Source organism: Phyllostomus hastatus, unplaced genomic scaffold, assembly GCF_019186645.2.
Source record: "Phyllostomus hastatus isolate PE091 unplaced genomic scaffold, TTU_PhHast_1.1 phas_contig_40, whole genome shotgun sequence".
In the NCBI taxonomy this organism is placed as follows: Eukaryota; Metazoa; Chordata; class Mammalia; order Chiroptera; family Phyllostomidae; genus Phyllostomus; species Phyllostomus hastatus.
In genome coordinates this window covers 98,852,546-98,878,983 of record NW_025333872.1, presented here as the reverse complement: position 1 = coordinate 98,878,983, position 26,438 = coordinate 98,852,546, and the positions used below count along the sequence as shown (strand labels likewise).

At 65.9% G+C, this 26,438-nt stretch overlaps 1 protein-coding gene across 2 annotated transcripts in view; it reads left to right on the top strand.

The window, feature by feature from the left end:
- The window catches only part of RPS6KA2 (ribosomal protein S6 kinase A2), a 94,357-nt gene that overhangs the window by 55,158 nt on the left and 12,761 nt on the right, over positions 1 to 26,438 (top strand). For both annotated transcript variants that reach the window (XM_045842828.1, XM_045842829.1), the window contains exons 4-14: positions 8,882 to 8,962; positions 9,632 to 9,711; positions 11,199 to 11,305; positions 12,646 to 12,683; positions 13,924 to 14,066; positions 15,456 to 15,526; positions 17,091 to 17,179; positions 17,715 to 17,779; positions 20,006 to 20,108; positions 22,485 to 22,615; positions 23,396 to 23,521. In XM_045842828.1, coding sequence (XP_045698784.1) covers positions 8,882 to 8,962; positions 9,632 to 9,711; positions 11,199 to 11,305; positions 12,646 to 12,683; positions 13,924 to 14,066; positions 15,456 to 15,526; positions 17,091 to 17,179; positions 17,715 to 17,779; positions 20,006 to 20,108; positions 22,485 to 22,615; positions 23,396 to 23,521 — 1,034 coding nt within the window. The remainder of the gene's footprint in view (positions 1 to 8,881; positions 8,963 to 9,631; positions 9,712 to 11,198; positions 11,306 to 12,645; positions 12,684 to 13,923; positions 14,067 to 15,455; positions 15,527 to 17,090; positions 17,180 to 17,714; positions 17,780 to 20,005; positions 20,109 to 22,484; positions 22,616 to 23,395; positions 23,522 to 26,438) is intronic.

Genomic DNA, 26,438 nt, shown 5'->3' with positions numbered 1-26,438 from the left:
CCCTTTCAGCAAGTGCATTGAATGACATACAAGTCATTCAATGCAAACCTGTCTGTGGATGGAACTTGGCCAAGCTATCGTTTTAAAAACCAACCGCTGCTAGCCCTGGCTGGTGTGGCTGCGTGGGTTGAGCTCCAGCCTGAGAAGCAAAGGGTCACCGGTTCGATTCCCAGTCAGGGCACATGCCTGGGCTGTGGGCCAGGTCCCCAGCAGGGGGTACGCGAGAGGCACCCACACACTGATGTTTCTCTCCCTGTCTCCCTCCCTTCCCCCTCTCTAAAAATAAGTAAAATCTTAAAAAAAAACAAAAACTCAACAGCTGCTAAAGAACATGGGGGGGCGGGTTCTAAGACCCTCTCTCACCGCCCCCCCCCCCCAGCACTGGGCAGGCAGGTCCCGAGACGAGGGCGGGTGGGAACGGGAAGGTGTGACGTCATCCTCCCGGTCACGTGCTCCTGGAGCTGACGCACCGCTACGTCCGCCGGCTGATGCCATAGTAACCTGGCCAGCACAGGCACCTCGACCGCGAACCGTTCCTTCTCGCCCTCACACACGACCTCCCCCCCCGCCCCCCAGTGAATCTGCGACTGTGCTCGCTGCCCCGGGGAGCGAGATGGAGGCTCCTCCGGTGAGGAGCGGGGGTCTGTTCTTGGCTCGGCCTGCGGCGACGCCTGCAGTCCGTCCGCGTGAATCAACCCCGGCCGCTCAGCTCCCGTGCAAAGTCCGGCTCGGTGAGCCCGCCCTCCGCGGGCACGCGCACTGTCCACACTTGTCTCACACACACACACACACACACACACCGCCCCCCGCGTCCCTGAGACAGCGTCTGGTGGGGCACCGCCGCGGCGGGGCAGGAGATGGAGTGTGCCCAGCCCGAGCGTGGCTTGGTTGAATGCACACGAGTGTGTGTGTCAGGACGGGGAGAGGCCCGGCGTGTGCAAATCCTGAACACACGCCGCGCTGGCCGGCAGACGGGTGCCGCGTGGAACGGGCACGCGGTGACTGGCTGTGATCTCCTTGTCCACGCCCCATGGTTCAGGCGTCCCATAAAAAATAAAGCCCTGGCTGGCGTAGCTCAGTGGATTGAGCGCGGGCTGCAAACCAAAGCGTCGCAGGTTCGATTCCCAGTCAGGGCACATGCCTGGGTTGCAGGCCACGGCCCCCAGCAACCACACATTGATGTTTCTCTCTCTCTCTTTCTCCTTCCCTTCCCTCTCTAAAAATAAATAAATAAAATCTTCTTTAAAATCTTTTAAAAATTTAAAAAAGAAAACTTAAAAAAATAAAATAAAATAATAAAGCACGCGGCTTCGTTTGTGAACAGCCCCATGTGCCCGGCTGTGTGACGTCACTTGCACGTCCGTCGTGCAAAGGAGCCGGGGGAGCGTTTGGGGCGGCCGGTGCGCCGCCCCGGAAGCGCCCTCTGTTTCAAGCCACGGAGCATTCCAGCCCCCCGGGACGGCCGCCACTGAAGAACTGTTACTTCTTTCCCGGAAATGCAGCTGGGAGGGACTTCCTCCGGGGAAAACAGAAGCGGTCCCTTCTGCGGGGTGGGGCTTGTCCGGGTCAGGGGGGTCGGGGGTCCGGGGAGGGCTGGCCCGCCGCCCCTCCAGGAGGGCCAGGAGGGTGGGAGGACGCCCCCCACTCCCACGTGGCTGCCCCTCCCTGGGGAGGGGGGCGGGGCTCGAAGAACCCTTTGACCCCGGCGCTGCTCCCACGCCTCTGCGGCCCCAGCCCGAGTCCCTCCGCTGTCCCGTAACCCGGGAATACCCTGCAACGCCCTTTCCGCGTCCTCGCCCTCGCGCGTCCGTGCGGCGGGTGGTTCCGGGCAGTGGGGGAGGGCAGCGCGCGCCCGGGCCGGCGCCGCAGCCTGGTGGGGCAGGCCGCCTCCCCGCCACCCTCCCGCGACCCCACCGTGCGCAGGGCCCGCGCGGGGGAGGGGGGGTCCGCTGCCGGGGGGTGGGGGAAAGGGGCGGAGTCGACGTGGAGGGCGCGGCGGTCTCCGCCCAGAAGGCTGGGTCAGCGCCGGCTCACTCGTGGCCTCGTCCCGGGACGCTCCCCTGACGAACACGGACTTATTACCCGGGAATAACCTCACTCAGCGCCGGAGTCTGAGCACCTCTCGTCTCTGCGCTGACTCGTCTGCCGTGGGGCTCGCACCCGGGTGACTGCGAACTCCTGGGGGCGGGGGAGGAGGGAACGCCACTCCCAGCCCGACCGTGCTCTTCCCTGCCCCTGCTGGTGACCCCTGCCCCTGCTGGTGACCCCCTGCCCTTGGGAGGTGGGGGAGCGCAGGCAGGAAGCCGTGAAGCCACTCTCTGGCAGACGGGGGTCTCCGCTCTTCACGGGCTGGTTTCCCCAGAAGAGGGAACGGGAGGGAAAGTAACATAAGGTGACTGCCCCCCGCCCACCAAGTTACCAAGTTATCTGGTTTCTCAGGCCCTCAGCAGGGTGGCCTCGGGTCAGAGCCACTGGGCTCCGTGTCCCCGTCACAAGGTCGCCTGGCCAGAGGTCACTGGGCGAGAGGCCACTTGCTGTGGTTTCCCACTGGCCGGGCCTCCAGGGACCATGGCTGTGGAGACACTTCGTCGGGACTGACAGGGCCACCGTTTTAGCCCTGCCAGCCCGGAGCAGGCCCGTGCTTGTGAACCGGGGCCAGCCAGCGGGGCGGGAAGTCGGGCGCCTGAAGCTCCCCGTGGGTGCAGGGCAGCAGGTCCAGTGGGAGTCGGGGCCCCAGGGCTGGGGTGTCATGGAGACGGGGTCTGGTCCCCGAGAGCGGGGCTTTCAGAAGGTCGCTCTGGGTGCTGAGTGTCGTGTCCACCAGGGTGGCGCCCCCGTGCGCCTCCTGCTGTGTCCCCGGGGTGGGGGAGCTCTGCCCTGCATGGCAGGGTGGTGCTTGGGCGCCCCTCCTCCATCTGAGCCCCAGGGGCGTGGGGGCTGAAGGACGGGGAGGTCACCCCGGCTTCCGGGAGGGGCAGGCGGTCCCGCAGAGCAAAGCGAACCACGAGACCACCCCACCCGGACCCTCTGCGTTGGGGGCGGGCCACAGGCACAGGGGCCACGTGCAGTGCAGACCGCCTTGCTTCGCGCCCAGCACCTGCAGGGTCCTGGTGAAAACCGGCCTGTGCCTCAGCACAGCCCGGGGCGTTTTTTCTGTGCACGCCCGTCGTGGCCGGCCCACCCAATTCCGGTCTCCCCCCCCACCCCACCCCCCGCCCCCAGCACTGCCCGAAGGGCGGCTTCGTCTGTGCCGCGCCTGTTCCCTGCCGGCTGGGGTCTCGGGCGCTTCCTCTGTTGTCCCAGACGCAGCGCGAGGATTTGGATGGCGTGTGTGTTCAGGCTCCTGGCCCTCTTTCCGTTTGTTTCCGATGATCCCTAATTCCTCAGTTTGCCTCTGTTCCAGTGCTGGGTCTCTCCGGACGGCCGGTCCTCGGGTGCCTGGGGTGCAGCCCGGCCCTCTTCCCGGGGTGTCTCCCCCGCCGCCTTCCCTCGGAGGGGACCCCACCAGGCGTTCTTGTCACTGTTTGCAGGGCTCGAGTCTCTTTAACACCAAACTCTTTAGTAGACCCGGGATCAATTTTTGTGTAAAATACAGGGCGGAAACTGATAATTATTTTTCCACCGTGACTAGCCAGCCCCTGGAAATCTGAGTGGGAGTCTTTTTCCAACCGTAGCACCAGGTTTATCACGGCCCTTGGTTTCTGCGACCGGCCAGGCATGCGAGGAAACAGGGTCCTTACCTCCCACAGAGATGCAAACTCCATGACAACGTGTCAGTCCCAGGGGGGTTTAGGTCATCTTGACCCGTGTTAGGGACAGGGCTTTGCACGGAGGTGACAACAGGTGTGGGAGCCAGGTCCTCTTCTCTGACACCGGCTCTCTCTCGGTCACGTCCTGGGGCCGGAGTCTGGGGGTTAGACAGGTGGGTGGGACAGACACTGTTCCCCAGAAGATGACCCACCTCAAGGTGGCCCTGTCCCCTGGACTGCTGTCTGGAGAGCAAGGAGCCTGGCCACATGCACGGGGGAGGCTGTCGCTCTGAGGAGGCCGCCGCCCCTGGGGGCTGGCCGAGGCCGTGTCCACACAGCAGCGTGCTCCTCTGGCGGCACTGGAAGGGACAGTCCCTCGCCCGACTGTCCCTGACACCCCCACCCTTCGCTGCCCCAAGCCTGCCGGCCAGCTGCCCAGGCCTCCTCCCCAGCTTGTGCCTCTGAGAGACGTCTCAGTGCTGCCACCGTGGCGTCACCTGCTCTCCTCCTGCGGGGTCCTCAGCTGGCACCCTCGGCCTCTGCCACCAAGCGGGCAGACTTCAGCTTTTGCTTCTGTCCCCCTGCTGGGGCCCGCTCTGTGGCAGTCCCCGGGTGGTGGCGGGTGGTACCTGCGCCGGGACAGCCAGCAGTGGGGACTGCCCTTCGCTGGCCCCGTGACCTGCTCCACCGTCCCGTGTCCGTCTCCTGAGCGGCAGCACCGGCGTGGCGGTGGGTGTGGGAGCCGTGGGGGGGTCTGCAGCGTTCCTCGTCCCTGGGAATGAGCTTGTGGGGGGGGGCATCCTGAGGGAATCGTGCAGGCACTGCACATCCGTCACAGACAGATGGGGCGGGGGGGGGGAGCCCCTCGGTCACGGCCGCAGAGCCAGCGCAGGCCCCCCCGAGCGAGCGCCTGGACACAGAAGACCGCACCCAAGCCCCCAGAGCAGAACGCGGCGACCCTCCTGGGGATGCGAGAACAGGAAGGACAGCTTTTCCCCTGCCCGTGGTGAGGAGGGGGCCGCGGAACGGGGACTCTCTGGCCAGTCCCACGTGGCGATAAATGCGTGCGAGTCCACGGAGCTGTGTGGGCGCCGCCCCGTCTGTTCCCAGAAGGTCTCGTCGCCCGAGTGGAACTCTGTCCCCACAAACACCACCCCACCCCTCCCCTCCCCCGCCCCAGCACGCCCCCCCCCACTTCCCCAGGTTCCCCCCCCTCCAGACGTGGAGGCCTGCTGCATGAGTCTTCTGCGTCAGGATGGCTCCACTCCACGCCGGGTCCCCAGGCCTCCCCCCCACCCCCGTGCTGCAGCACGTGTCAGAGTGTGCCCCTCGAAGGCTGAGGAGCCCTCCAGCGTCTGCATGGACCACGCGTCCTTTACCCGTCCCCTGCGGCTGGGCCCGGGGGCTGCGTCCGTCTTCGGGCTGCTGTGGACAGCGCTGCCGGGAACGTGCGTGCCCACCCGTCTGCGGAGGCCCCGCTGCCGGTGCTCGTGGTCACACACACACCCAGGAGTGGAATTTCTGGGTCACACGGGCACCGTGCGCAACTCCAAAAAAGCAGCAGGGCCCTGGCTGGCGTGGCTCAGTGGATTGAGCGCCAGCCTGCAAACCAAATGGTTGCGGGTTCGATTCCCAGTCAGGGCACAGGCCTGGGTTGCCGGCCAGGTCCTCAGTAGGGGACGCATGAGAGGCAACCACACATGGATGTTTCTCTCCCTCTTTCTCCTCTTCCCCATTTCTCTCTCAAAAAAATTTTAAAAATATTTAAAAAAATAAAAAGAAAGCCAAAAAAAAAAAAAGGCAACAGAGCCCTGGCTGGCGTGGCTCAGTGGTTGAGCACGGGCTGCAGACCACAGGGCTGCTGGTTGGACTCCCAGTCAGGGCCCAGGCCTGGGTTGCGGGCCAGGTCCCCAGGAGGGGGCGCACAAGAGGCAGCCACACAGGGATGTTTCTCTTCTCTTTCTCCCTCCCTCCCCCTCTCTCTAAAAATAAGTAAATAAAATCTTTTTGAAACAACAGCAGCAGGTCAGCTCACTTTTAATTGGAGTGGGGCTGGGAACAAGGTAATTCTTGGGGTGCCTGTTGTCCACCGCTTGAAGTAAAACATATGCGTCTTCATACTCCAAAATCCAAGTTATTTCATGAACACACGCTTTGGCTGTGAATTTGAAACAGTAAAACTAGCTAAAAGTCACTAAGGAAAAGTGCGGTTTCAACTCAGAAGTGTGTTCTTACTGAAACTCTGTCACCCTTGGGTGCACGCGCAACTCAAACTGGGTCAGCGTATTTATAGTACCCGGTCCCGGAGAGCCACTTTAAAGCACGGGGTAAGCATTATTTTAATCTGAAGTTTCCACTTATCTGGAAACAGTGTTCCTCCATAGCCTAAGGGAACTTAGAGAAAGCAGCTCTATATGAGAAATAATGGGCTACGCTTCGCTTTTCGGAGGAACCACCGCACTGTCCCCCACAGCGGCCGCTCCATTTCTGGCTCCCGCCGGCGGCGCCCAGGGCTCTGGCCTCTCCGCAGCCCGGCCAGGGCTCGTGGCTGGCGTTCCGCCGCGGGCGTCCTCGGGGCGGGGGGGGCCCATCACGGCAAACCGAGCGTGGCGCCCAGGCCAAGGCACTGCAGAACCCCCACACACACAGGGCCCAGGGGGGTACCATACACTATTACTCAAAGGGCCCCCCTCTAGGTTCGATTGTCCGCCGCCTTAGGAAGGACGTCTCTCAACGCCAGAGAATGTGTGAGAAGGAAAGGAAATGTTTATTCAGAGCTATACAGGCTTAAAGTAGAGACCCAATGTCTTCACTAAGATATCAAAGTCCTTTAGGATGCCCACAGACGCCCACAGTGCTGCCTTCTCCCCCTGCCCTGATCCGGGGCGCCGTAGTCACTCAGGAGCAAACGCCCGGGATCCAGGCTCCTGACACCGTCAGCTGTGTCGCCGCCCAGGCAGGGTCTCCAGTTGATCCAAAGCCGTGTGGCACCTTCTCGTGGCCTACTGGCAGGCGTTCTTTCACCCTTCCTCCAGGCAGTCTCTCCTGCTTCCCAGGCCACGTGGTCAAAGGGAGCACCCCAAATCCGCATGGTCCTCTTCTACCAAAGCTGCAGGGGTCTCCACTCTGGCCAAAACCACGTGGTTCTTCTCAGCAAAGGTGCGGGAAGTGGGGGTGGGGGGATGGCCACTCTGCCAAAGCCGAGTGGCGGTTCTCCGCTAAAGCGGCACGGTGATTCCCCACTCTGGCTAAAGCCGAGTGGTTCTCCTTTCCACCCAAGCTGTGGGGGTCCGCACTCCGGCGACACCGCGTGGATCTCTCCTCTATTGCCACAGCCGCATAGTCCCCTCCCCTAGCAATGGCTGCCGTGTCTGGGTTTAAATCCCCGCGCCAGTCTTCCTCTGTGCCCCCATTTCCAACTCCTCCCCCAATTAGTTACGCCTGCCGGCATTCCTGTATCACTCCAAGTTCACTGGGCTGCCATCGTGAGTCCGGGCAGGCGTGGCCCCATGTCATGGAGCCAATCTTCTCCAAGCTCCCACGCAGGCGCTGTAACTCCGGGGACCTGCCCCCCAGTTGCATCTTGGGTGGAAATCCCTTCAGTCCCCCTGGCTCAGAGCCCGGCCACAGCTGTTTAACATATCTCTGCAACCAGTTAAAGGTCGTAGATATGTTAAACGACCACGCCAGAGGTCAGCTGCAAAGCCGTGGCTGTACAAAACAGCCCTGCATGGCCCTGCTCCACGTGTCCCCTCCCCCAACTCACACCTGTTGAGGGGGAGGGGGAAGGGCATCTTATAGGCCTTTCTAATATTTCCTGGACACCTTGAGCTCTGGACCCCATTCCAAATCCCTATTTGGGGCCCCCCCATCTTGGCTGCACACTGTTTCAGGGGGTGGGAGGCATACACACCCGTCTGGGGAGACTGCCCACCGTCGCCCGCGTGGGGCCACGTGAGTCCACGCGGGTGTGGCGCCGGGTGCGCCGATGCACACGTGGGAATCTTGGAGTTGTTCTTCTCAAGTGGTGATTGTTTTCGTTTGTTTATTTTTGCCTCAAATTCCATCTGTATTCCCAGATGGCTAAGCTTGGGACAACGTCGCCACCAAAGGGAGTAGTATTGTAACTGGTTGTAACAAACTAAACTGCTTTAAAATTTGGTAGTCCATAGTGATTTATTCTGAGGGAGGGAGAGAGAGGGAAGGAAACTTTTTCCTGTGGACTTCCAGTTCCCTCGGAAATGAGAACATTGCCCTTTTGTAACCCTTAGGATGCCAGCAAGGAGGGTAGACGTAAGCCGACACCATTGGACGGAGGGTTGTTAGGGCCCCCATGGGTCACTAGGGGCCAGAGCATCACCCGCAGGTGGTGCCCTACTGATGGGGGCACGTGGACCTCGGGGTGGGGGACCGCGGACCTGCCGCCCGAGCCTCGTCGCTCAGCGAGCAGGTGGCGGCCGCACCCCTCACCTGCCATCCAATGGCACTCGCGGCCCCCCCCCAGGCCTTCTTGTGCACACGTGCAGCCCCCTCGCAGAGCCCCCAGACCCGCCCTCGGCCCGCAGGAGCGGGGCCAGAGTGGCCGCTCCTCCCTCCCGGCCAGAAGGAGGCGCGCCGGCGGGAGGCAGGGACCACGCTGTGGGGCGGTTCTGGTGCGGAAACAGAGTGAAGAAACACGGTGTGGGGGCGTGACGGGGTCCCGGCTCGGGGGAAGGACACAGCCACGGATGACCGGGCGTGGGGCTGGACTTCGGGCTGGAGGTCAGGTGACAGCATGGGGTGGCCGCTGACTGCCTCCGGGGTGGCTGTCCTGCTGCCCGCGTGAGAGGTCGTCTTTGTTCTCGGGGGGTACCGCTGCTCACTGTCAGGTCGCTGGCCGTGTGTGTGTACACACGTGTGCACACATATGCATGGCATGTGTTCCCATGTGTGTGTGCGTAGCGTGTGCAGACATCAGCAGTGTTGCAGCCGCCAGAGGGTTCGGGGTGATCGCTGTCCCGCTGTTTCAGCCTGTGTGCACGCCCAGAAGTTTCTGCCACGAGGGGCTAGGGAGACGGCCCATGCCGGCGTTGCAGACCCCGGGTCGTGGGCCCTGCTTCCCGCCCTGAAAGCCTCGGTCTTTCTGCCCGCAGTTCGCGACCGCGTCAGGTCCAAGATGGAGAGAGACATCCTGGCGGAAGTGAGCCACCCTTTCATCGTGAAGCTTCACTACGGTGAGCGCGGTGAGCCCCGGCAGGGCGAGACAGCGGGAGCGCTTTGGAGGGGGCCAGGGTGGGCGGTGACGCTGCAGGTCAGCGACCCGCCGGGACAAAGCCCCCCCTCTCCCCCCTTCCCGGGGCCCAATCTGTCTGTCCTCTCCAGACGAGCAAGAGGCCTATTTTTGTCTCGGAAACCTTACTCGCGGCGGCTACACACCAGTGTCGTTATTATTCTTTCGTTTCTGTCCCTGGCTAAGTAGGGGGAGTCTCCTGACCCAGCCTGGGGGGCGTCCCTGGCATTCTGGTGAGGACGCCCTCCAGCCAGGGTGACGCTGGTGAGCCCAGGTGCACCCAGGGCGTGACCCTGATTGTGGTGACGAGGACGGCAAGCGGGCCCTGTGTCTTTCCTTCCCCTTTGTGACCAGAAAAGGAAGGGAGGAGGGAAGGAAAAGGGAAGAAATCTCAAGACCCTTAGAAGTGTTGGCAACACAACTCGTTAACCTCGAGTCCCTCTCCCTGAGTCCCGCCCCGGCCGGCTGTCTCCTGCCCGTCGTCCCGGCCCCGGTTGTGAACCGACCCAGCGGCACAGGCTGCACAGTGTCATCCGAGCCCAGGAGACCGAGCCCGGGAAACGGGCGAGGACAGGGGCCACCGACACGCTCTCTCTCTCCCCTCCTCCTGCAGCCTTTCAGACGGAGGGGAAGCTCTACCTGATCCTGGACTTCCTGCGGGGAGGAGACCTCTTCACCCGGCTCTCCAAGGAGGTGAGGGCCGCCAGGGGGCTGCAGGCCGTCCGCTCTGCCCCGGAGGCCAGGGGCCGGGGGGGAGGGCGGGCCGGAGGGGTGTGCACATGTGCGTTTTCTGTGCAGGGAGGCTACGTGTGTGTGTTGTCTGTGTGGAGGGAGTGCAGGTGTGTGTTTGGGTCCCTCTTAGAGCGGGTGTCTGGTCCGCCCTGGAGCTCGTGTCTGGTCTCCCCCCAGAGTGGGTGTCTGGCCCCCCCTCCCACCAGAGCGGGTGCCTGGCCCCTGCCCGTCCACACCGACCTGCGCCGTGGGAACTGGGCTGGCAGAGACACTGGGCTGCCCACTGAGCAGTGGACTGCAGGCGCAGCTGTGGTCCTCACACATCGCATCAGGGGAAGGGGAGGTCAGCGGCCGGCAGAACTGGTTACAACTAAGCCCATGGCTGGGCCAACAGTTTAGAAAAGAAACGTCCGACCGGGAAAGGCTCTGGCTGAGTGTGGAGGGCGGAACGGGAGATTCCAGAGGCCAGAGGGAGGGGTGACAGAGGGGTGATGGCACCCAGGGGCTGCCGCCGGGGCTGGGGCACGTGCTCCTGCCGCACCAGGGAGCACCCTCTCGTGAGACGGGTGCGCTCCGTCTGCGTTAGCCCGACCCAGTCACCACCCCGTCCCCGCGAGCCGCCTCAAACTATGATTGTGCATAGCTGGCAGCTGCGAACCGGCGTTCAGGCCTTCAGAGGGGGAGGTGTGGGCTTCCGGTCCCTTCTGGGACACTGAGTCCCGTGGTGAGTGTGAAAAACGGTTTCGCGTCACCATCTGGCCTCCTCGCAGGTGACCGCAGGAAGTACACGCTGCTCCTAACTGCTGCCGGGGGCAGGGGAATCCCCCTCCCCCAGACCACGACCTTGGAGTCGTGGGAATTCCTAGCCCGAAGGCAGGCGCCCTGACCTGTGACCTCGCCGCCCACGTGTCCCCTGTCCCACTGTCCCCGGGCGCCCGCTAACTCTGCACCACATGTGCGTGTCTTCTCGGGTAGACCCCCACCCCCACCCCCACCCAGGGCGGACTGCATGCGGCTCACCAGCTCACGGGTCCGCACAAACCCGGGGCGGGCGTCACATGAGAGGCAGAAGACACACGTTCTGACGTGTCGTTGAGGGCTCCTCGCCAGGCTTCTGCGGAGTCTTGTGTTAAATCCTGCAAATGCACACCAGGAGCTCCCGTGTGCAAGTGCGAACCCAGAGCAACACCCGGAGCCGGGCGGCCTGCGGGGCCCTCGGGCCCAGAGGACGGGAAGCTCCAGGCGCCCCCCACAGGGCTGCCGACCTCGTCCTTGCAGGAAGGGCTCCCGCGCCCTCACTGCCCTCGGGACGGCGAATAGAGGCCTCTTCCCCCTGCCGGAGCAGAGCACCGTGGGGGCGTGGGACTCTGTGGGGCTGCGTCCCCGTCCCTCTGGCAGAGTTCCTCAAGACAAACCCGCCGCCAGCAGTCTGTGCTCTCGCCCGCCAGGTGATGTTCACGGAGGAGGACGTCAAGTTCTACCTGGCTGAGCTGGCCTTGGCTTTGGACCACCTGCACGGCCTGGGCGTCATCTACAGGGACCTGAAGCCGGAGAAGTGAGTGAGCGCGCCCCTGGCTGCAGCCCCTCCCACGCCGGGGCCCCAGGGGGGCGAGCAGCCTCCACCTGCTCCCCTGAAAAGGGGGCCCGGACACGAGTGTGGCTCCTGCTGAATGGTGCGGCGTAGTCCCAGCTCGCGAGACCTGGTCCCAGGGGGTGCGAGGCCAGAGCCGTGTCCCTGCTCCCGGGCGTGACTGCACAGGTGGGAGGCACGCCCTCCCCTCCTCGCCACCCCCTGCCCCACCCCCTGCCCCCGTTCCTTCCTGCCACGAGGCTCCTTCCTCGCGAAGAGTGATGCCCCCTGTCCTGGGTCGTCTCCCACGAGGCACCTCCGGCTTCAGGAGGCGCTTTCAGCCGCGTCGCTGAGGAGACCCGAGCGTGTTGGGCGGTGATGCCCTGTGGTGTCCTTGCCGGGAGGGCTGGCCGGTCTAGCCCAGAGTGAGCCGGAAACCCGCCAGAGCCACGGCATTTCCGTTTCCGGTTTTCTTCTCCCGTTTCCCCCTGGAGCTGACACACGGCTTGGGGGGGGCCCCCACGAGGCAGGGAGGTTGGGGGTGTTTCAGGTCCAGGTGCTGACCTAACAGTCATCCCTGAGAGGACCTCACTGCTTCTCTCAGTCCCGGGGCACTGTCCTGTGCGTCCACACCCACCCCCGGACGGCGTGGGGCCTGCTGGGAGCCACCAGCTTTGGGCTGGGTGCCTGGGCGGCATGCTGAGACCTCGCAGCAGGAAAGGGCTCCATGCTGGGCTCTCGGCCCCGCCCCTGCAATGGCCGAGAACAGCACACGGTGCTTGTCCCCGGGAGCCTCCCGCTCTGCCCAGGAGCCAGGCGGCAGCCGCACACGAGGACGCAGAGCCTCTGGCCGTGACGCTGGGACGGGGCTGCCCGCTGCCGGGGCAGGCAGACGGCCGTGTACCCGCCAAGGCCGGGCCCGAGGCCCCGCGGAGGGGGCAGCAAGCGGTGGGCCCAGCCCCCACGCGCGAGCGTGAGCAGGGCGGCTCTCCCTCGCTCTCGGCCGTAAGCCCGGCCCCTGGCCCTCTCTCCTTCGACAGGCGGGAGGGGTCTGCGCCCTCCTGAGGGGTGACTCCCACTGCAGGGCCGTGAGAGAGGGGACTCTGCTGTCAGTGAGAACTGGTCAGGAATTAATCGCGAAAGCTGCTCATTTCTGGGCAGAGATTCGGTGTCACCGAGAAGCAAAGATAAAAATGTGGTCAAGTGCCACCTCGGTTACACACTGGGCAGCAGGCAGCGCCGAGTGCAGACGGCCCCCCGAGGGCCCCCGGCAGGCTGGCGGCTGGTGAAGCAAACCCTCTGCTCTGCTCTCCCCCGCCTTGCAGCATCCTCCTGGACGAAGAGGGTCACGTGAAGATCACAGGTGCGTAGAGGACGCCGGTCTCCCTCCGGCCCCCTTGCCCCCCGCCGCCGCACCAGCCTGGGCCGACCCCCGTCCGCCCCCGTCCGCCGTGGCTGGGTGCTCCGCAGCCGCGGGTCAGCCGCATGGCAGGGCGTGTCCTGAACGCTCACCCACTCGTCCCGGGGGCCCTCCTCCTCTCCCTCTGACCTGAGACCCTCCCAGCACCTTCCCGCAGGCAGGCGGAGCACCACTGGGTGTCTGGTTCCCGCATCTCGGGGACCGCTCGCTCGGACCCGGGGACAGGTGTCCGTGGTCTCACTTCTGCAGGGTCCCAGCCCCGCGTCCCCTCCCCACCTTCACTTCCTCGGGGCCCATCTCCCCGGTCAAGGCCAAGTTCAGTCCAACGGGAGACGCCCCCGTGGTCCCATGACACCCGCCTGTGTTAAGTTCCTCTTGGTGCCGTCCCAGACCGCCACACATGGGGTGACCTAAAGGGACACCCGTGTGCCACCTTCCCGTTCCGGGGCCGGGAGTCCGGAGTGGTCCGTGGGGCTGAGTCCAGGGCCCGCAGGGCCTGCTCCGGCCTGTAGGAGCCGCCGCCGCCGCCCCGGCCCCGGCCCCGCCCCCGGCCCCAATTGAAAACCACCCCTGACGCACCCCGGTGCACAGCTAGTCCCTCGGGCGGGGAGTGAGCAACGCCACCGGGGCGCTGGACGGTCTCGCCCCCCACGCGGCCCCGGACAGGGGAGCGGGCCCCTTGCCTTCCTCGCTGATGAGGCTGAGGGCGCGTCCCCTGAGGCCTGTGTGGTCACCGGGCCCTTCGCCACGAGGCGCGTGCCTGCACGGGTGTGGCGGGCGGCAGCCCCCGTGCCCTCTCGCTCGAAGCCAGCGCCTGCCCCCCCTCCCATCCGTGGCCCACGTGCTTCCAGGCCCAGCTGCTGTCCCGGGCGGGGTGGGGGGGTCCTGTGAAAGGCCGGCCTCCCGGGAGCTCACAGCGGTCACTGAGAAATACAGTGTGCTGGTGGCCCCTCAAGGCCTTCCTTCAGTCCGTAGGTCCCCTAAGACTCTGGCCGGGGAGCTGCCCGGCCTCACACGGCACATGCGGGCCCCACGGTGCTCGGGTCCCCCGGGTGGGGCTGGGCCAGACGGAGCGAGTGGGGGAGGGAAGGCCAGTGGGGCGGAACCCACAGGCGTGACCCGAAGACCCCGGCCGTGCCCCCCCCACCCGGGACTGAGAAGACTGCGGCGGTCTCCCCTCCAGACTTCGGGCTCAGCAAGGAGGCCGTGGACCACGACAAGCGAGCCTACTCCTTCTGCGGGACGATCGAGTACATGGCGCCCGAGGTGGTGAACCGGCGCGGGCACACGCAGAGCGCCGACTGGTGGTCCTTCGGGGTGCTCATGGTGAGGGCCGCCCCGCCCCCCACCTCCCGCTTCCGCCCCCGGCCCCGCCCCAGGCCGCGTCCCAGACCCGGGTGACCCGGGGAAACCGGGCTTGCTTCCGGACCCCGAACCCTGGCGCCCGCAGTTCCGGGCCGCCTCCTGCTCCCACCCCAAGCCCCACCCTCAGGAGACACGAGTGGGGTCCAAATGAGGGGCACGTGTGTCCTAAAAGTCAAACGCCTACACCCTAATTAACGTCGTTAGGGGCCGACACGAGGGCTTGGGAGACGCAGCGGTTTCCGCGTTCAGCGTTCCCCTTGTTTCCGGCACAAATCCTCCCACTCGGTCGTACACGTTAGTTAACGTGGGCCAATACGCACGGGGAGTTGAACGTTGTCACCTGTGCGTCGGGAACCGGCATTTTCTTTAGGTCGCGCGTTCGCGGGTAGAGCCTAAGCGGACACTGACCGACCCGCAGGCTACGGCCCTGCGGGAGGCGGGCTTGACTCCCTGGCCCCGCCCCCACGGGCCGCCCCGCCCACTCCGCGTCCTCCCGGCCTGCGCGGTGCGCTGGGCGCAGGCCTGATGGCTGACGCTGCGAAATCTGACGCCGGGCGAGAGCAGCGGCGCGGCTGTCAGGGCTGTGCGCCCGCGTCTAGTGCGTCTAGTGCGTCTAGTGCGTCTAGTGCGTCTAGTGCGTCTAGTGCGTCTAGTGCGTCTAGTGCGTCTAGTGCGTCTAGTGCGTCTAGTGCGTCTAGTGCGTCTAGTGCGTCTAGTGCGTCTAGTGCGTCTAGTGCGTCTAGTGCGTCTAGTGCGTCTAGTGCGTCTAGTGCGCCGAGCCCGGGAGGAAGCGAGGCTGCGGAGCTCGTGCGGGTTTGGCCCCGCCCCCCACCTCCCCAGCCCCTCTCTTCCCACCCGCACAGGCCGGTCCCCCAGCTACAGAACCTCGGGGCGGTGACCCCCACGGGCCGGAGGAGTCCCCGGGGAGCCCCAGGCTGGTCCTCGGGAGGCCTCGCAGGCCATGGCCACTTGGTCTCCAGGTGTGGTCCTCGGCCCCCGGGGCGCTCAGCGATGCTGGCCGGCGGGGCAGACGCACGGGAGGCCGCCCACGGAGGGATCCCACGCCCTGAACCAGACCGGGAGTCCCGTTCTCGGTCTCGGTCTCGGTGGCGGGCTGAGCCTGTCTCCGGGGTCAGCGCATTCCCGCCCCGTCACCCACCGGCCAGGAAAGCGGGGCTGAGGCCGCTCCGTAACGCAGAGTCACCGAGGCTCCACCGAGCACCCCAGCGCCCGACGCCACCCCTCGGGACTCCGAGTGCTTTCGGGACACGGGCGCGCCCCGCCCATCCGTGCTGTCTCCGCTGCCGCGTCCGCTGGTCTGAACTCGCTCTCCCTGCGCTGTCTCTGCAGTTCGAGATGCTCACGGGGTCCCTGCCGTTCCAGGGGAAGGACCGGAAGGAGACCATGGCCCTCATCCTCAAGTGAGTAGGCAGCGCCCACCCTGGGGGCCGCCCCCCGGCACCTGTCAGTCAGCACTTCCTGCTGCCCAGAGCCCCGGTGGTGGGAGCAGGCTGGGACGCAGGCCTAGCGATCCCGGTGACGACAGGGATAGTGAGGGGCCGGCCGCGAGGGCCCCGAGGGCTGGTCCACCCCAGAGCAGGCTCCCACCAGGCACACCCTCTAAGCTGTCCAGTGGCAGCGCTGTAGGGTGCGGAGGCTGGTGCCGGTCAGGAGGGGAGGGCAGGCTCCAAGGGCAGAGGACTGGGCTCCAGCGGGCCAGGGAGCAGGCTTCTGCGCCTTCTCGGGGGGGATCACTCACCCCGCAAGTGGGCTTGGCCGCTGGGGCCCCCGAAGGAAGGCCGACCCCAGTGCCGGCCTCGCTGTCGCGTCTCCAGCGTGAGCAGGGGCCGTCTGAGCGGGGCCCCGGGGCGGGGAGGCGGGGCGGGGGGGTGGTCAGCTCCTGGAGGGGCCCAAGGCAGCGTCTCCGGGGCAGGGCTGGGTGGGCTGAAGGGGACCGTGAGGCAGTGGGCCCCCAGCTCCCGCCCACCGAACCCTGCAGAGGGACACTCGGAGCTTCGGTGCCTGCAGACGGCGCCGAGGTGTGCACAGGGCGGGGGGGCGGGGGGGGGCGGGACAGGCTCGGGGCGAACCCCAGAGAGGCCAGCGTGTGGCCCCAGCTCCATGTTTTTGTAGCGATGACCTCAGCTCCGTTTCTTTCTTTTTATTTTTTTCTTTTCTTTTTTATTTTAATCATTTGTCCAAGTACAGTTTTCTCCCTTATACTCCCATTCCAGCCCACCCACCCATCCTCCCCACTTCCCTCCCATTACCACCTCCCCCTAGTTTTTGTCCACGTGTCCTTCAAATTTGTTCCTGCAAACCCTTCCCATTGTCTCCTGACATTCCCTCTTCTCTCCCCTCTGGGAGCTCTGTTTCGTGGTAAGGGGGAACACGGCCGGTACGTCCCCGGAAGCTAGCAGAGTCCCCTCCAGCGAACCGCAGGGGTAGACGGGGGGCTCCTGATGGGCCCCCTGGGGTGACAGCATTTCCGAGGGGGCAGCTCCCAGCTGTAGCCCCAGGTCCGGGGGCGGGGGGCTGAGACCCCCGCAGGGGCGACAAGCCCAGGGGAGATTCCCGGGGTGGGACATTGTCGCTGTCCTCTCCGAGGCCCCCGTTGCTGTCAGGACGTCACAGTTAACTCCGGTTCACAGTGACTTCTGTTCCCGGGATTGTTAGGGTTCCTTTGTAGCGACTTCATTACTTTTTTAATTAAATTTTCTCAGTTTTAACTTCCAATGTGGCTGACATCACAGGTGCGGCCACGTGAACAAACACATTTCGGTGCCCTCACTAACCTCGGAGTGTAGGGGCGGAAGGCCGAAGGCTGGGGCGCCGCTGCCCAGGGTCCCCCGCGCTGCGTTGTCAGTTGCTGCTGGCGCAGCAGGTCGCAGAGGGCGGGGGAGGCGGTCGCTCCGGCCCTCCGCCCTTCAGCCAGGCCCCGCCTCTGACTCCGCCCCCGCCTCTGACTCCGCCCCCGCCCCGCAGGGCCAAGCTCGGCATGCCCCAGTTCCTCAGCGCGGAGGCGCAGAGCCTGCTGCGCGCCCTCTTCAAGCGCAACCCGTGCAACCGGCTGGGTAAGAGCCCCGCGCCCGCCGTGGGCGCACCGAGGGGGGTCGGCGGGGCCCGTGCCCGCAGCCCTGTTCCAGCCCCACGTGCTCCCGAGGCCACTGATGGGGGTGGGGGGGATGCTCTCGCCTGCGTCCGACCCAAGGACGTGAGGACTCGCGTGTGGTCCAAACGCCCCGCCCCGTGGCTGCCCAGGCCGCGCAAGCGCGTGCCTGCGGGCCGCAGTTTCTGTCTCCCCCGCGCCGCGGCGCTACCCCCTGCCCAGTTCGCTTCCTTCCTTCGGAACCCACGAACCACGGGAGGCGCACTTGGGACCTGCTTCCAGCCTGATCCCTCTTCACGTAAAAAACCTCCACGTCTGTGTGAACCGAGGTTCACTGGAGGGCGAGCCAGGTCCAGGTCGCTTCCATGGCAGAGCTCTGACAAGGGTCCCCGCAGCCGCGGGTCAGGGCGGGGCGCCGGGGCGCCGCACGGGCTGAGCGCCCACAGCCAGCACCCGCCGGGTCCTCGGCCCTGACTCCCCCACCCCTCGTGCTGTGACAGGTGCCGGCAGCGACGGCGTGGAGGAGATCAAGCGTCACCCTTTCTTTGTGACCATAGACTGGAATGTAAGTGGCTGCCGTGGCCCACACCGCACACCCGGGGACGGGGAGGGGGAGGGGGGTGGGGCACACCCCAGCCGTCGGGGCACAGACCAGTGGTCCGCGCCAGCCTGTCACCTGGAGGGGGCGCTCTCCGATCGGGCTGGCGAGCACAGGCACCGGCCCCTGGCTTGGGGCCTGAAATCTGCGGGCCTCCGAGGTCGGAGCAGGGCCCCCCTCAGCCAGCAAGAGCCCCTGGGGCGCTAGAGGGAGGGGCGCTGGGCAGGGCTGTGCAGCCTGTTCTTGACGGGGGCCTCTGGGCCCCTCAGGTCTGCGTCTCCCACCTCTAATGCCCCCACCGCGCTCTTGTGGAGGGCGTTAAAGGAAAAAGTGACCCAGCCTGTTGTAGACCGCAGGAGACTTCACGGGGCTGTGGAGATGGGTGGGGCCTCCCAGTGGGGGGAGGCGGGGCTCCACTCTGACTGGTGGGGCCTGGGGGGAGGCGGGGCTCCACTCTGAACACAGGTGCGCAAGTGGCTTCCAGCCAGGGAGCAGGGGGGTGTCAGGGGTAGAAACCCAGGGTGGGGGGTTCTGGCTGAACAGAGCCACCGGGATTCTTGCTGAAGGCAGGCGGGGGTCAGATGTCCCCTGTGGATGGGCAACAGGAACCCGGCCGGTTGTGGAGGAGCCCGGATGTGGAGGGAGGGCTTTGGGAAAACCGTCATCAACTTGCTGAAACCAAGCCAGGGGCCGAGATGTCGGGCCCGAGGGCCGAGGTCCTGTGGGATGCCAGGGCCCACTGCTGGGGAACGAACCGGGGGTCGTCCGAGGCCGACGCCTGCGGCCCCTGGGCCCGAGCGGGGGTGGGATGGCGAGCTCTGAGCTGGGAAGGGCGGGGGTCTCTGCTCTCGCCAGCCCCGGGTGCTGCTCTGCTGGGAAGGGCCACCATCTGTCCTGGGGAGGCAGGGAGTCAGACCCCCCCCCCGACGCCGGTCCCCACATCTCTACTTTAGGGTTACCACCACAGCCACACGGAGTCTTCTCTTCCAGAGTTAGCAAAGTCACCCCAGCATTTTAACCAAGTCTCAGAACAATTAAAACGCCCTTCCTAGCTCAGTGGGTAGGATCTGGGTGTGCCCTCCCCTGTCCTCTCCTCGTCCCCCAGGCGTCAGGAAGGGGGCCCTGTATCCAAGACGGGAGCAGGAGGGGTGTTTGTCCGATAACCCAGCTCTGATGTCCAGGGGACCTCGGCCGTGAGGGGGAGGGCCGTAACAGTGGGCCCGCTGGGCGGCCGGCCTCGGAGTCGCCTCTGACGAGTGCCGGACAGGGAGTCCGTGCCGCCCGACGCGTGTGTGCGTGTGTGTGTGTGAGCATGTGCATGCGTGCGTCTCCACGGGCGGCGGCACATTGCTGTTTCTGGAGAGGGCTGGAGCGGTGACTCCTTCCCAATGGGATCTCTGTGCCCAGGGCAGGAAGCGACGGAGAATCCAGGCCGAATCCACTCCGGTCTCCTCCGCTGGTGGCTTCCGAGGGCAGCGCTAGGCTCCGCCCCCAGCCGAGTAGTCCTCAGTCAGAACCCCCCTCCCCCACCCGGCCCCTCGGCCCCTGAAACGTCTGTGGCCTCCACGGGGTTCTGGGCGGCCATGCTCCCTCAGGGGCCCCTCCCGCTGCACCTGCGTCCGGAGCGCAGCTGCAACTGCAGGAGGCCAGAGACCCGGGTCCGCCTACCCCAGCTGCTCTTGACCTTGATGAGCTACCTAACCCGTCTTAGCCTGAGTTTCCTCGCCGGTAAAGTCAGAGTGGTAACACCTGCTTTGCAGCGCTATGGGAGTTTCTGCGCAGACCTCGACACATCACTGTGTGTGTTTCCCAAACTGACCCGGCCGGCGGCTCCGAGGGGCTGGCCCGAGGCCACCAGGGCGTGAGGAGGGTCCCCAGGAGCAGGGCTCTCCCCCGAGGTCACCCGGGGCAGGGCGAGACACTCTGTCCTGTCCACAGAGTGAAGGCAGATTCTCAGGCCGATGAAAGGTTGAAAACCGTCGCCCCCAAATGAGGACCCTTACGCTGGGACCCGGGACACATATGTTTGGAGGGGATGTGTGACTCGTGTATTCACACGCGTGTCAGGGCGTGTGAGGCGCTGTCGTCGATGAGACGGGACGCAGCATGACCCACACGCCCTGGCACCCCCCGAGTTCTCCCGCAGCCCGCCCCTGCGGCCCCGTGCCCCTCACCCCGCCGCTGTCCCCGCAGAAGCTGTACAGGAAGGAGATCAAGCCGCCCTTCAAGCCCGCGGTGGGCAGGCCCGAGGACACCTTCCACTTCGACCCCGAGTTCACCACCCGGACGCCCACAGGTGCGTGCCCGCTGCGAGTGGGGGTGATCCCGTGGTTCCTGCCCGTGGTGGGCGCCCTCCCTTGACCCGGGAGGCACAGCTGCGCAGGCGCCAGAGCAGCCCAGCTGCAGGGGCGCTTTCGCGGGAACCCGGGGCCGGTTCTGTGGGATCCCGTTTGTCCAGGCCCACGTCTGCCCTTCCCTAAGATCTGTGCTGAGAGTCAGCGCCCCCAGGTGACTGTAAAGCATCCTCAGTGCTGTGGCCACCTCCTGTCTCTGGTCCCACCTGGCCACACGGGCCAAGCACCGGCTGTTGGGCCTGTCAGGACCCATCTAGCCGCGGGCAGGTGGCCCTGAGCCTTGGGCAGCACCTGCGTCTCCTCTGTGCAGGGCGGGGCAGCCCCAGGCAAGGAAGGCTGTGGGCGACCGCAGAGTTCCTGTCGCGATGAAAGTGTGGCAGACCCTCATGCGGGCACCCACCCCTGTAGGCAGTCAGGGCGCTTCCTGGTCCACCCGGCCTTCCGCATGCGCCCTGATGCCCCGGGACGGCTGCGCTCCTCCAGCCAAAGCCCTGCCGGGGGAGGGCGGTGGGTCCAGGGGCTGGGTGGACCCAGGGGCTGGGTGGAGAGGGTGCAGCAGCTGGCACCTGGGGTGACATTTAAGGCCGGTCGGACCTTGGAGCCAGAACTCCGTGCCGGCGAAAGAAAGGGCGCAGAGCAAGCCCATGTGCTGCGCCCGGCGTCTCCCGAAGGCGAGTCTGCAGTCTGGCACAGCCCGTGATTCAAACGCCACTCCTGGGTCTTCAGTGTCTCAGTGTCTCAGGTCCAGCACCTGGCAGTTCATCCCCAAACACTGTCCACTCTGGTCTCGGTGCTGGGTGGTGACCGGTCCAGGCGGAGACCCGAGTCGGCCCCTGGCGGTCCACGGTGCTGACAGAGAGACTACCACTGCCACGCCCTGTCACCAGGCTTAGTCTCCTGGGACGGCTGTGGGTGGGCGTCACTCGATGCGGGGAGACCCACAGCTCACGGCTCGGGTCCCCAGTTGCAAGGAGCCCCCCTCATGGCTGTCGACCCCGAAGCAACACGCTGGGGAGTAAAACCCACGTTCCCCGTGGCAGCCCACCCCACCGCGCCCCACCCGCCTGCTCCCCCGAGAGGGCGAACCCTGCCTCATCGTGCGTCACCTCTGTGTCAAAGGGAAGCAGCAGCGCAGAGCAGAGGGGTGAACGGTGGAAGGGCGGGGCCATTGCTGCAGCCTTTCCCACCCCCTCTGTAGGGACTTACATGAAATACGTGTCTAGACGTTCTTGTATAAGTACATTATGAGAAAAACTTAAATGCGCATAATTATAGGTTTCTGTATTTGTAGTTATATTGCTACACGGGACTTCATTGCAATGTAACGTGTATCGCAATGCTGTGTTTTCCCTCTTCCGGAATGTGCGTGGGGTCCTTTGGTGCCCGAGCTTGCTTTCTCCCCTTGACCCGACACGCGGCTGGCACAGCCGGGCCCCATCCCGCTTGTCGGGGTCACCGGCACTCACACACCGGGGTCACGCCCGGGACTTCCCCGGTGCCCAGAGCTCACCTGGTCGCCACTCCCCTGCTGTCACCGACGTGGCCACCATGGCCGTCTCCCACCCTCACCTCCCGAGCACGCTGGAGGCAGGTCTGTGGGGCGCACAGCTGGACGTCCAGGCGCCCTTCCCTGCTGTGCCACCGGTCCCATCCGTCTCCAGGAGCTCGAGGTTGCGGAGTTCTCTTCGCCCCAGGCTGTCCCCGGGCTGCGAACACTGCCCCCCCGCCACCCGGCCCCAGCACTGACTCACCCTCTCACTCTGCTTCACGGCTCACCCGAACCGGGGCCAGCCCCACCACCGCAGGCTCTCCCGCAGGTCGAGTGGTGCGCGGAGAAGTCAGGGTCCTGCCACCGGGGAGGGCACCTCGGCTGAACGACCCTCACAGGATGGGGGGGGGTGTCCGTGCACTCTGCGCCGTCCCTGCAGGCTGGGGGCGTGGGGGGCTCGGTCTCGGAACTGGACTCGGTGGCCCGTGGCGTGGGTGTGTGTGCCCACAGCTCCACCCCAGGTCCCCGGCGGCTTTCCGCCTCCACCTGCAGTGGGCCGGGTGGAGGGTCACGGTCAAGAGTGGCCAGTGAGTTACGGTCAGTGAATCCCAGACGGTTGGTGTTCAGGCACTGCCGCCGTTTCCGCCGGCAGCGCCCAGAACAGAGCGGTTCCCCGCGGTTCCCCTCCATCCGGCCTGTTTCACCCCCTTCTCTCTCTGCCACACGCACAGAATCACACACGCGTGTGACTCAGACGACACCCCCCCCCACGCCGGGGTGTGCCCACGCCGCAGCCCCTCAACAGGCTGACTGTCCCCCGCCCCTGCAGACTCGCCGGGCGTGCCCCCCAGCGCCAACGCGCACCACCTGTTCCGAGGCTTCAGCTTCGTGGCCTCCAGCCTGGGCCAGGACCCCCCGCAGCAGGGCCCGCGGGAGTCCACGGTCCACCCCATCGTGCAGGTAACCCGGCACCTGCTCCGCGGGGGTCCTCGGGGGCGTGACGGGGGCCGGGCCCACAGTCGGCCCATGGGGGTGTCCTCACCGTGGGGAGTCAAGCTGGGAGCCCAGGAGGGCAGCTCCCTCTGTGGGCACCATTGCCCCGTCCTGAACTCTGCCTTTGGGGGCGTCTGTGAAGGTAGTGTTTCTATGGTTTTCTTCCTTGTAAATATAACCAGACACAGAGAATGCTAAGGAGAAGTCGTGGTTGGATTCTATTTAAAAACCCAGTCAGGGCGTGTGGATGGCATTGAATTCCGCATTTCTCTCCCCACGACCCTTTGGGAAAACACGCGTGTCCGGGGTGGACATGGGTGTGACGGCGTGCCCCGGTCTCGGTGGCTTCCTGTCTGCACTCCGAGCAGGTGGGGTGGAGGGTCTGCACGTGGGCGGAGCCGGTGGGGACCGGGGTGGGGACGGGGTATCAGGGGGTGGGACCTCCGGTCGGATGCTGATTTGCAGACGCGGCTGGGGCGCAGCGTCGGAGCCACACGCCCTGCTCTGCCGGGGCTCCGGCCTTCCCCCCCACCCCCAGCTTCTCACTCAGAGCTGGGGGCCGTGGCGGTCAGCCCCGCGCGGTGCACTGTGGCGTCTGACGTGGTCGCCACCCGCCCGAGAGGTGGGCGGGTCGGGGTTTAGGTCGGGAGCCACCCTCCCAGCTCCGCGGCCCTGGGCGGACCCCCTCTGCGCGTGCGCTGTGTGCGGCGCCCGGACCTCTGACGCCTCCGCCCGGTGTCTCTGCAGCAGCTGCACGGGAACAACGTCCACTTCACTGATGGCTACGAGGTCAAGGAGGACATCGGGGTGGGCTCCTACTCCGTGTGCAAGCGGTGTGTGCACAAAGCCACCGACGCGGAGTACGCCGTGAAGGTAAGGCCGTGGGCGGGCCGTGCTGCGGACGCTCCCGCCAGCTGTGCCCCGCCCCCTTCCCCGGTCCACGCTCCGACCAGCCGGTGTTCCGTTTGCCGTGACGGGTCGTCCGTCTGCAGTTCTAGTCAGCACGTAGCTCCCGACCACCCGCGGCAGCCTCGGAGACCATACACGCTGGAGGGGCAGCCTTGGGCACTCTGTGTTTTGGGAAATCGAGGTGGGGACAGGGGTAGCAGCCGGCAAAAAGGAAGGGACAGAGGGAGGAAGGAGGGGAGGCGGCTACGGTCGCCAAAAATCGAGTCGCGGGAGCGAAGACCAGCACAGACTGGCAGCGTCTGCAGGGGCTGAACCTGGCGGCCTCCCCTCGGCCTTGGAGAGCAGCTCCTATGACTGTGTGGTCTGGGAGTGCAAAGTATCGTTTCTCAAGTTCTCTGGTTGGCGAAAGGGGGGCGTGGCCATTTGTGGGGGCGCAGGTCTCCTGTAAATCTGATTCCAGTGCACGGAGAAGCGTACGTCGCACATTCTCTGTACAGGGCGCTCGAGTCCACGGCCTGCCCACTGAGCTGAGCTGGACTGTTTGTTTTGTTTTTTAACTGATTTTAGAGAGAAAGAAAAAGGGGGGGTGTGGGGGGGGGGGAGAGACATCGACTTGGTGTTGGGCTCACTGGCGGATCCTTGTCTGCGCCCAGACCAGGGAGCGAACCCACAACCCCTCCTGCTGCGTGGGCTCCTCCGAAACTCGCCCACGGAGTGGTGAGCCGCACGGAGAACGTGGAATCCGACTGGGCACGAGGCACAGTTTCCCCAGGGCGGTCCCGATCAGTCGGGCGGCTCCCCCGGGGACTCTGGCCACGTCCAGAGACATCCTGGTCACTCACAGCTGCGGCGGCGGCGCTCCTGGCACCTCCCAGGACTCTGCTCACGGTCCTGCCCGGGACAGCCCCTCCCACTCCTCCCCTGTGGACTTGTTCAGCCCCAAGTTGGCGGTGCCGAGCCCAGGGGCCTCCCAGGGGGTGGGGTGTGAGGGAGAGCAGGGTGGGTCCCTCAGGACGATCCTGGACCCAGAGCCCAGGGCTCCCCGGGGCTCCCTGGGCTCCGTGCGGGGCCAGGCGGCCCTCGCCATGACCCTGTGGCCCTGGGCCCGGGGCAGGGCCTCCGGGGAGGGACGGGGCAGCTCTTCCTCCACGAAGGACATGCGTCGCCTCAGAGCAGGTCCGGGACGCGGCGGCTCTCACGGATACAGGAAGCTCCTGTCTGGGGCTCCCGGGCTCGCCCTCCCTGTGCCCAGAGCCGTCCCCGAGACTGGCACCTGCACCTCAGCTCCAAGGGTCCCTGCTCTCTGGGGGGGGGGGGTGCTGCCCCCTTGTGGCTCCTGACCTGTCGCATGTCCTCCCCGGCTGCAGCACTTTGCCCCGGGCACCTGCTACCGCTGGCGTGCATCTCAGCTCGGCCCTGCCCATGTCCCCACCCCCGCCCCAGTGCTCGTGGGGGCCAGAGAGCGAGTTGCTTACAGAGAAACCTCAGTTGGGAGCCGCCCCTGGCAGTCCCAGCCCCTCCGCGCCTCCCCCCTCTGGCCATCACTGCCAACAGAGCCCTTCCGGTCTGGGCCCCAGTCCCTTCGGCGGCCGGGGTGGTCCTCACTCCTTCCCGCAGCCCCTCGCGGCGGCCCCTGTTCTGCACCAGACATGCACCAGCGCCCCGGCGCTCCACAGAGGCCCGGGGGTCTCTCCCGACTCGCGGCCCCGACTCGCGCCCACCGCAGACCGTCCGCGACGACGTTAGCGTTCCTGTGCTGGTTTCCACCAGGAGCGTGCAATGTGTCACCCGAAGGAGCAGGGGGATTAAGACAGCTGCTCCACACGGAGGGGGCTCATTTTCAGAAGGAGAGCTGGTCGGTGTGGAAATGTTCACCTTTCCTGGCAGGAAACCTGGGCGTTGTTTCCGTGTGTCGTTTGTTAAAGTCAGTTGTGCAGGGGGGGGGCGTCTGTGGCTCCCTGCAAGCGAGAGCTCGCCCCAGCAGCCTCGTTTCCCACGAGAGACGGCTCCCTTGGGCGGGCCAGGGGAAATGCCGGTCCCTGCTTGGGGGGGGGGCGTTTCTCCAGGCAGGGAGCTCACCCAGGTCTCGGTGGGGTCCCCTGCAAAGCCCCACCCCCGCTGTGCTGTGCCCGGGACTGAGCGCAGCCGGAGGGGGGAGGGCGCGGAGGAAGAGGAGGAACTCGAGGGCGGAGGGAAGAGGAACAGGCGTGTGAGGGTGGTGAAGTCTGGTCCCCGCCTGTCCCCCTTGTCAGCCACCAGGAGTCCGAGTGTGTGACGGGGGGCCTGTGAGTCACCTCCCAGGACGGCCGCTGGTGTCGGCTGTCCCCTGGCCAGGCCGGGCTCGCCCGTGGGTGTCGAGGCTGCGCATCCCCCAGGACCTCGGGCCCACGATGCTTGTTCTTAGGGCTGTCCCGGAGGAAAGGCTGTTTCCGCGTGGGGCGGGGCTCAGCGCCGGGCAGTGCCCTGCTCCCTGTGGCCACTGCCAGACGAGATGACGGAGGGACAGGCCCTGCGACTCCTTCCCGGTGGCCGTCATTGTTACTGTTGGGGCACAGGGGGACGGGGGGGGCTTGTGCAGAACTTGCTCAGGGAGAGCTCCTCCCTCGGCCTTGCCACGGCAGAGGGGCTTCCGAACGGCACGGCTCTCGACACGGGGAGCGGCTCTCGACACGGGGGGGCTCAGTCTGCCCGGGCTTGCACTCGAAGCAGGGGGAGCACTGACGACCCCGAGGAACCCACCCCACAGAGCACGGTTCTTCCCGGCCTGTCTGGACGACGGGCCCACGGCATCACCCCCACACAGGCGACCGCGCCTGCCCTCCCCTCCCCTCCCCTCCCCTCCCCCCCCGCAGGGCATCTCTGCGGGGGCTCCCTCCTCACC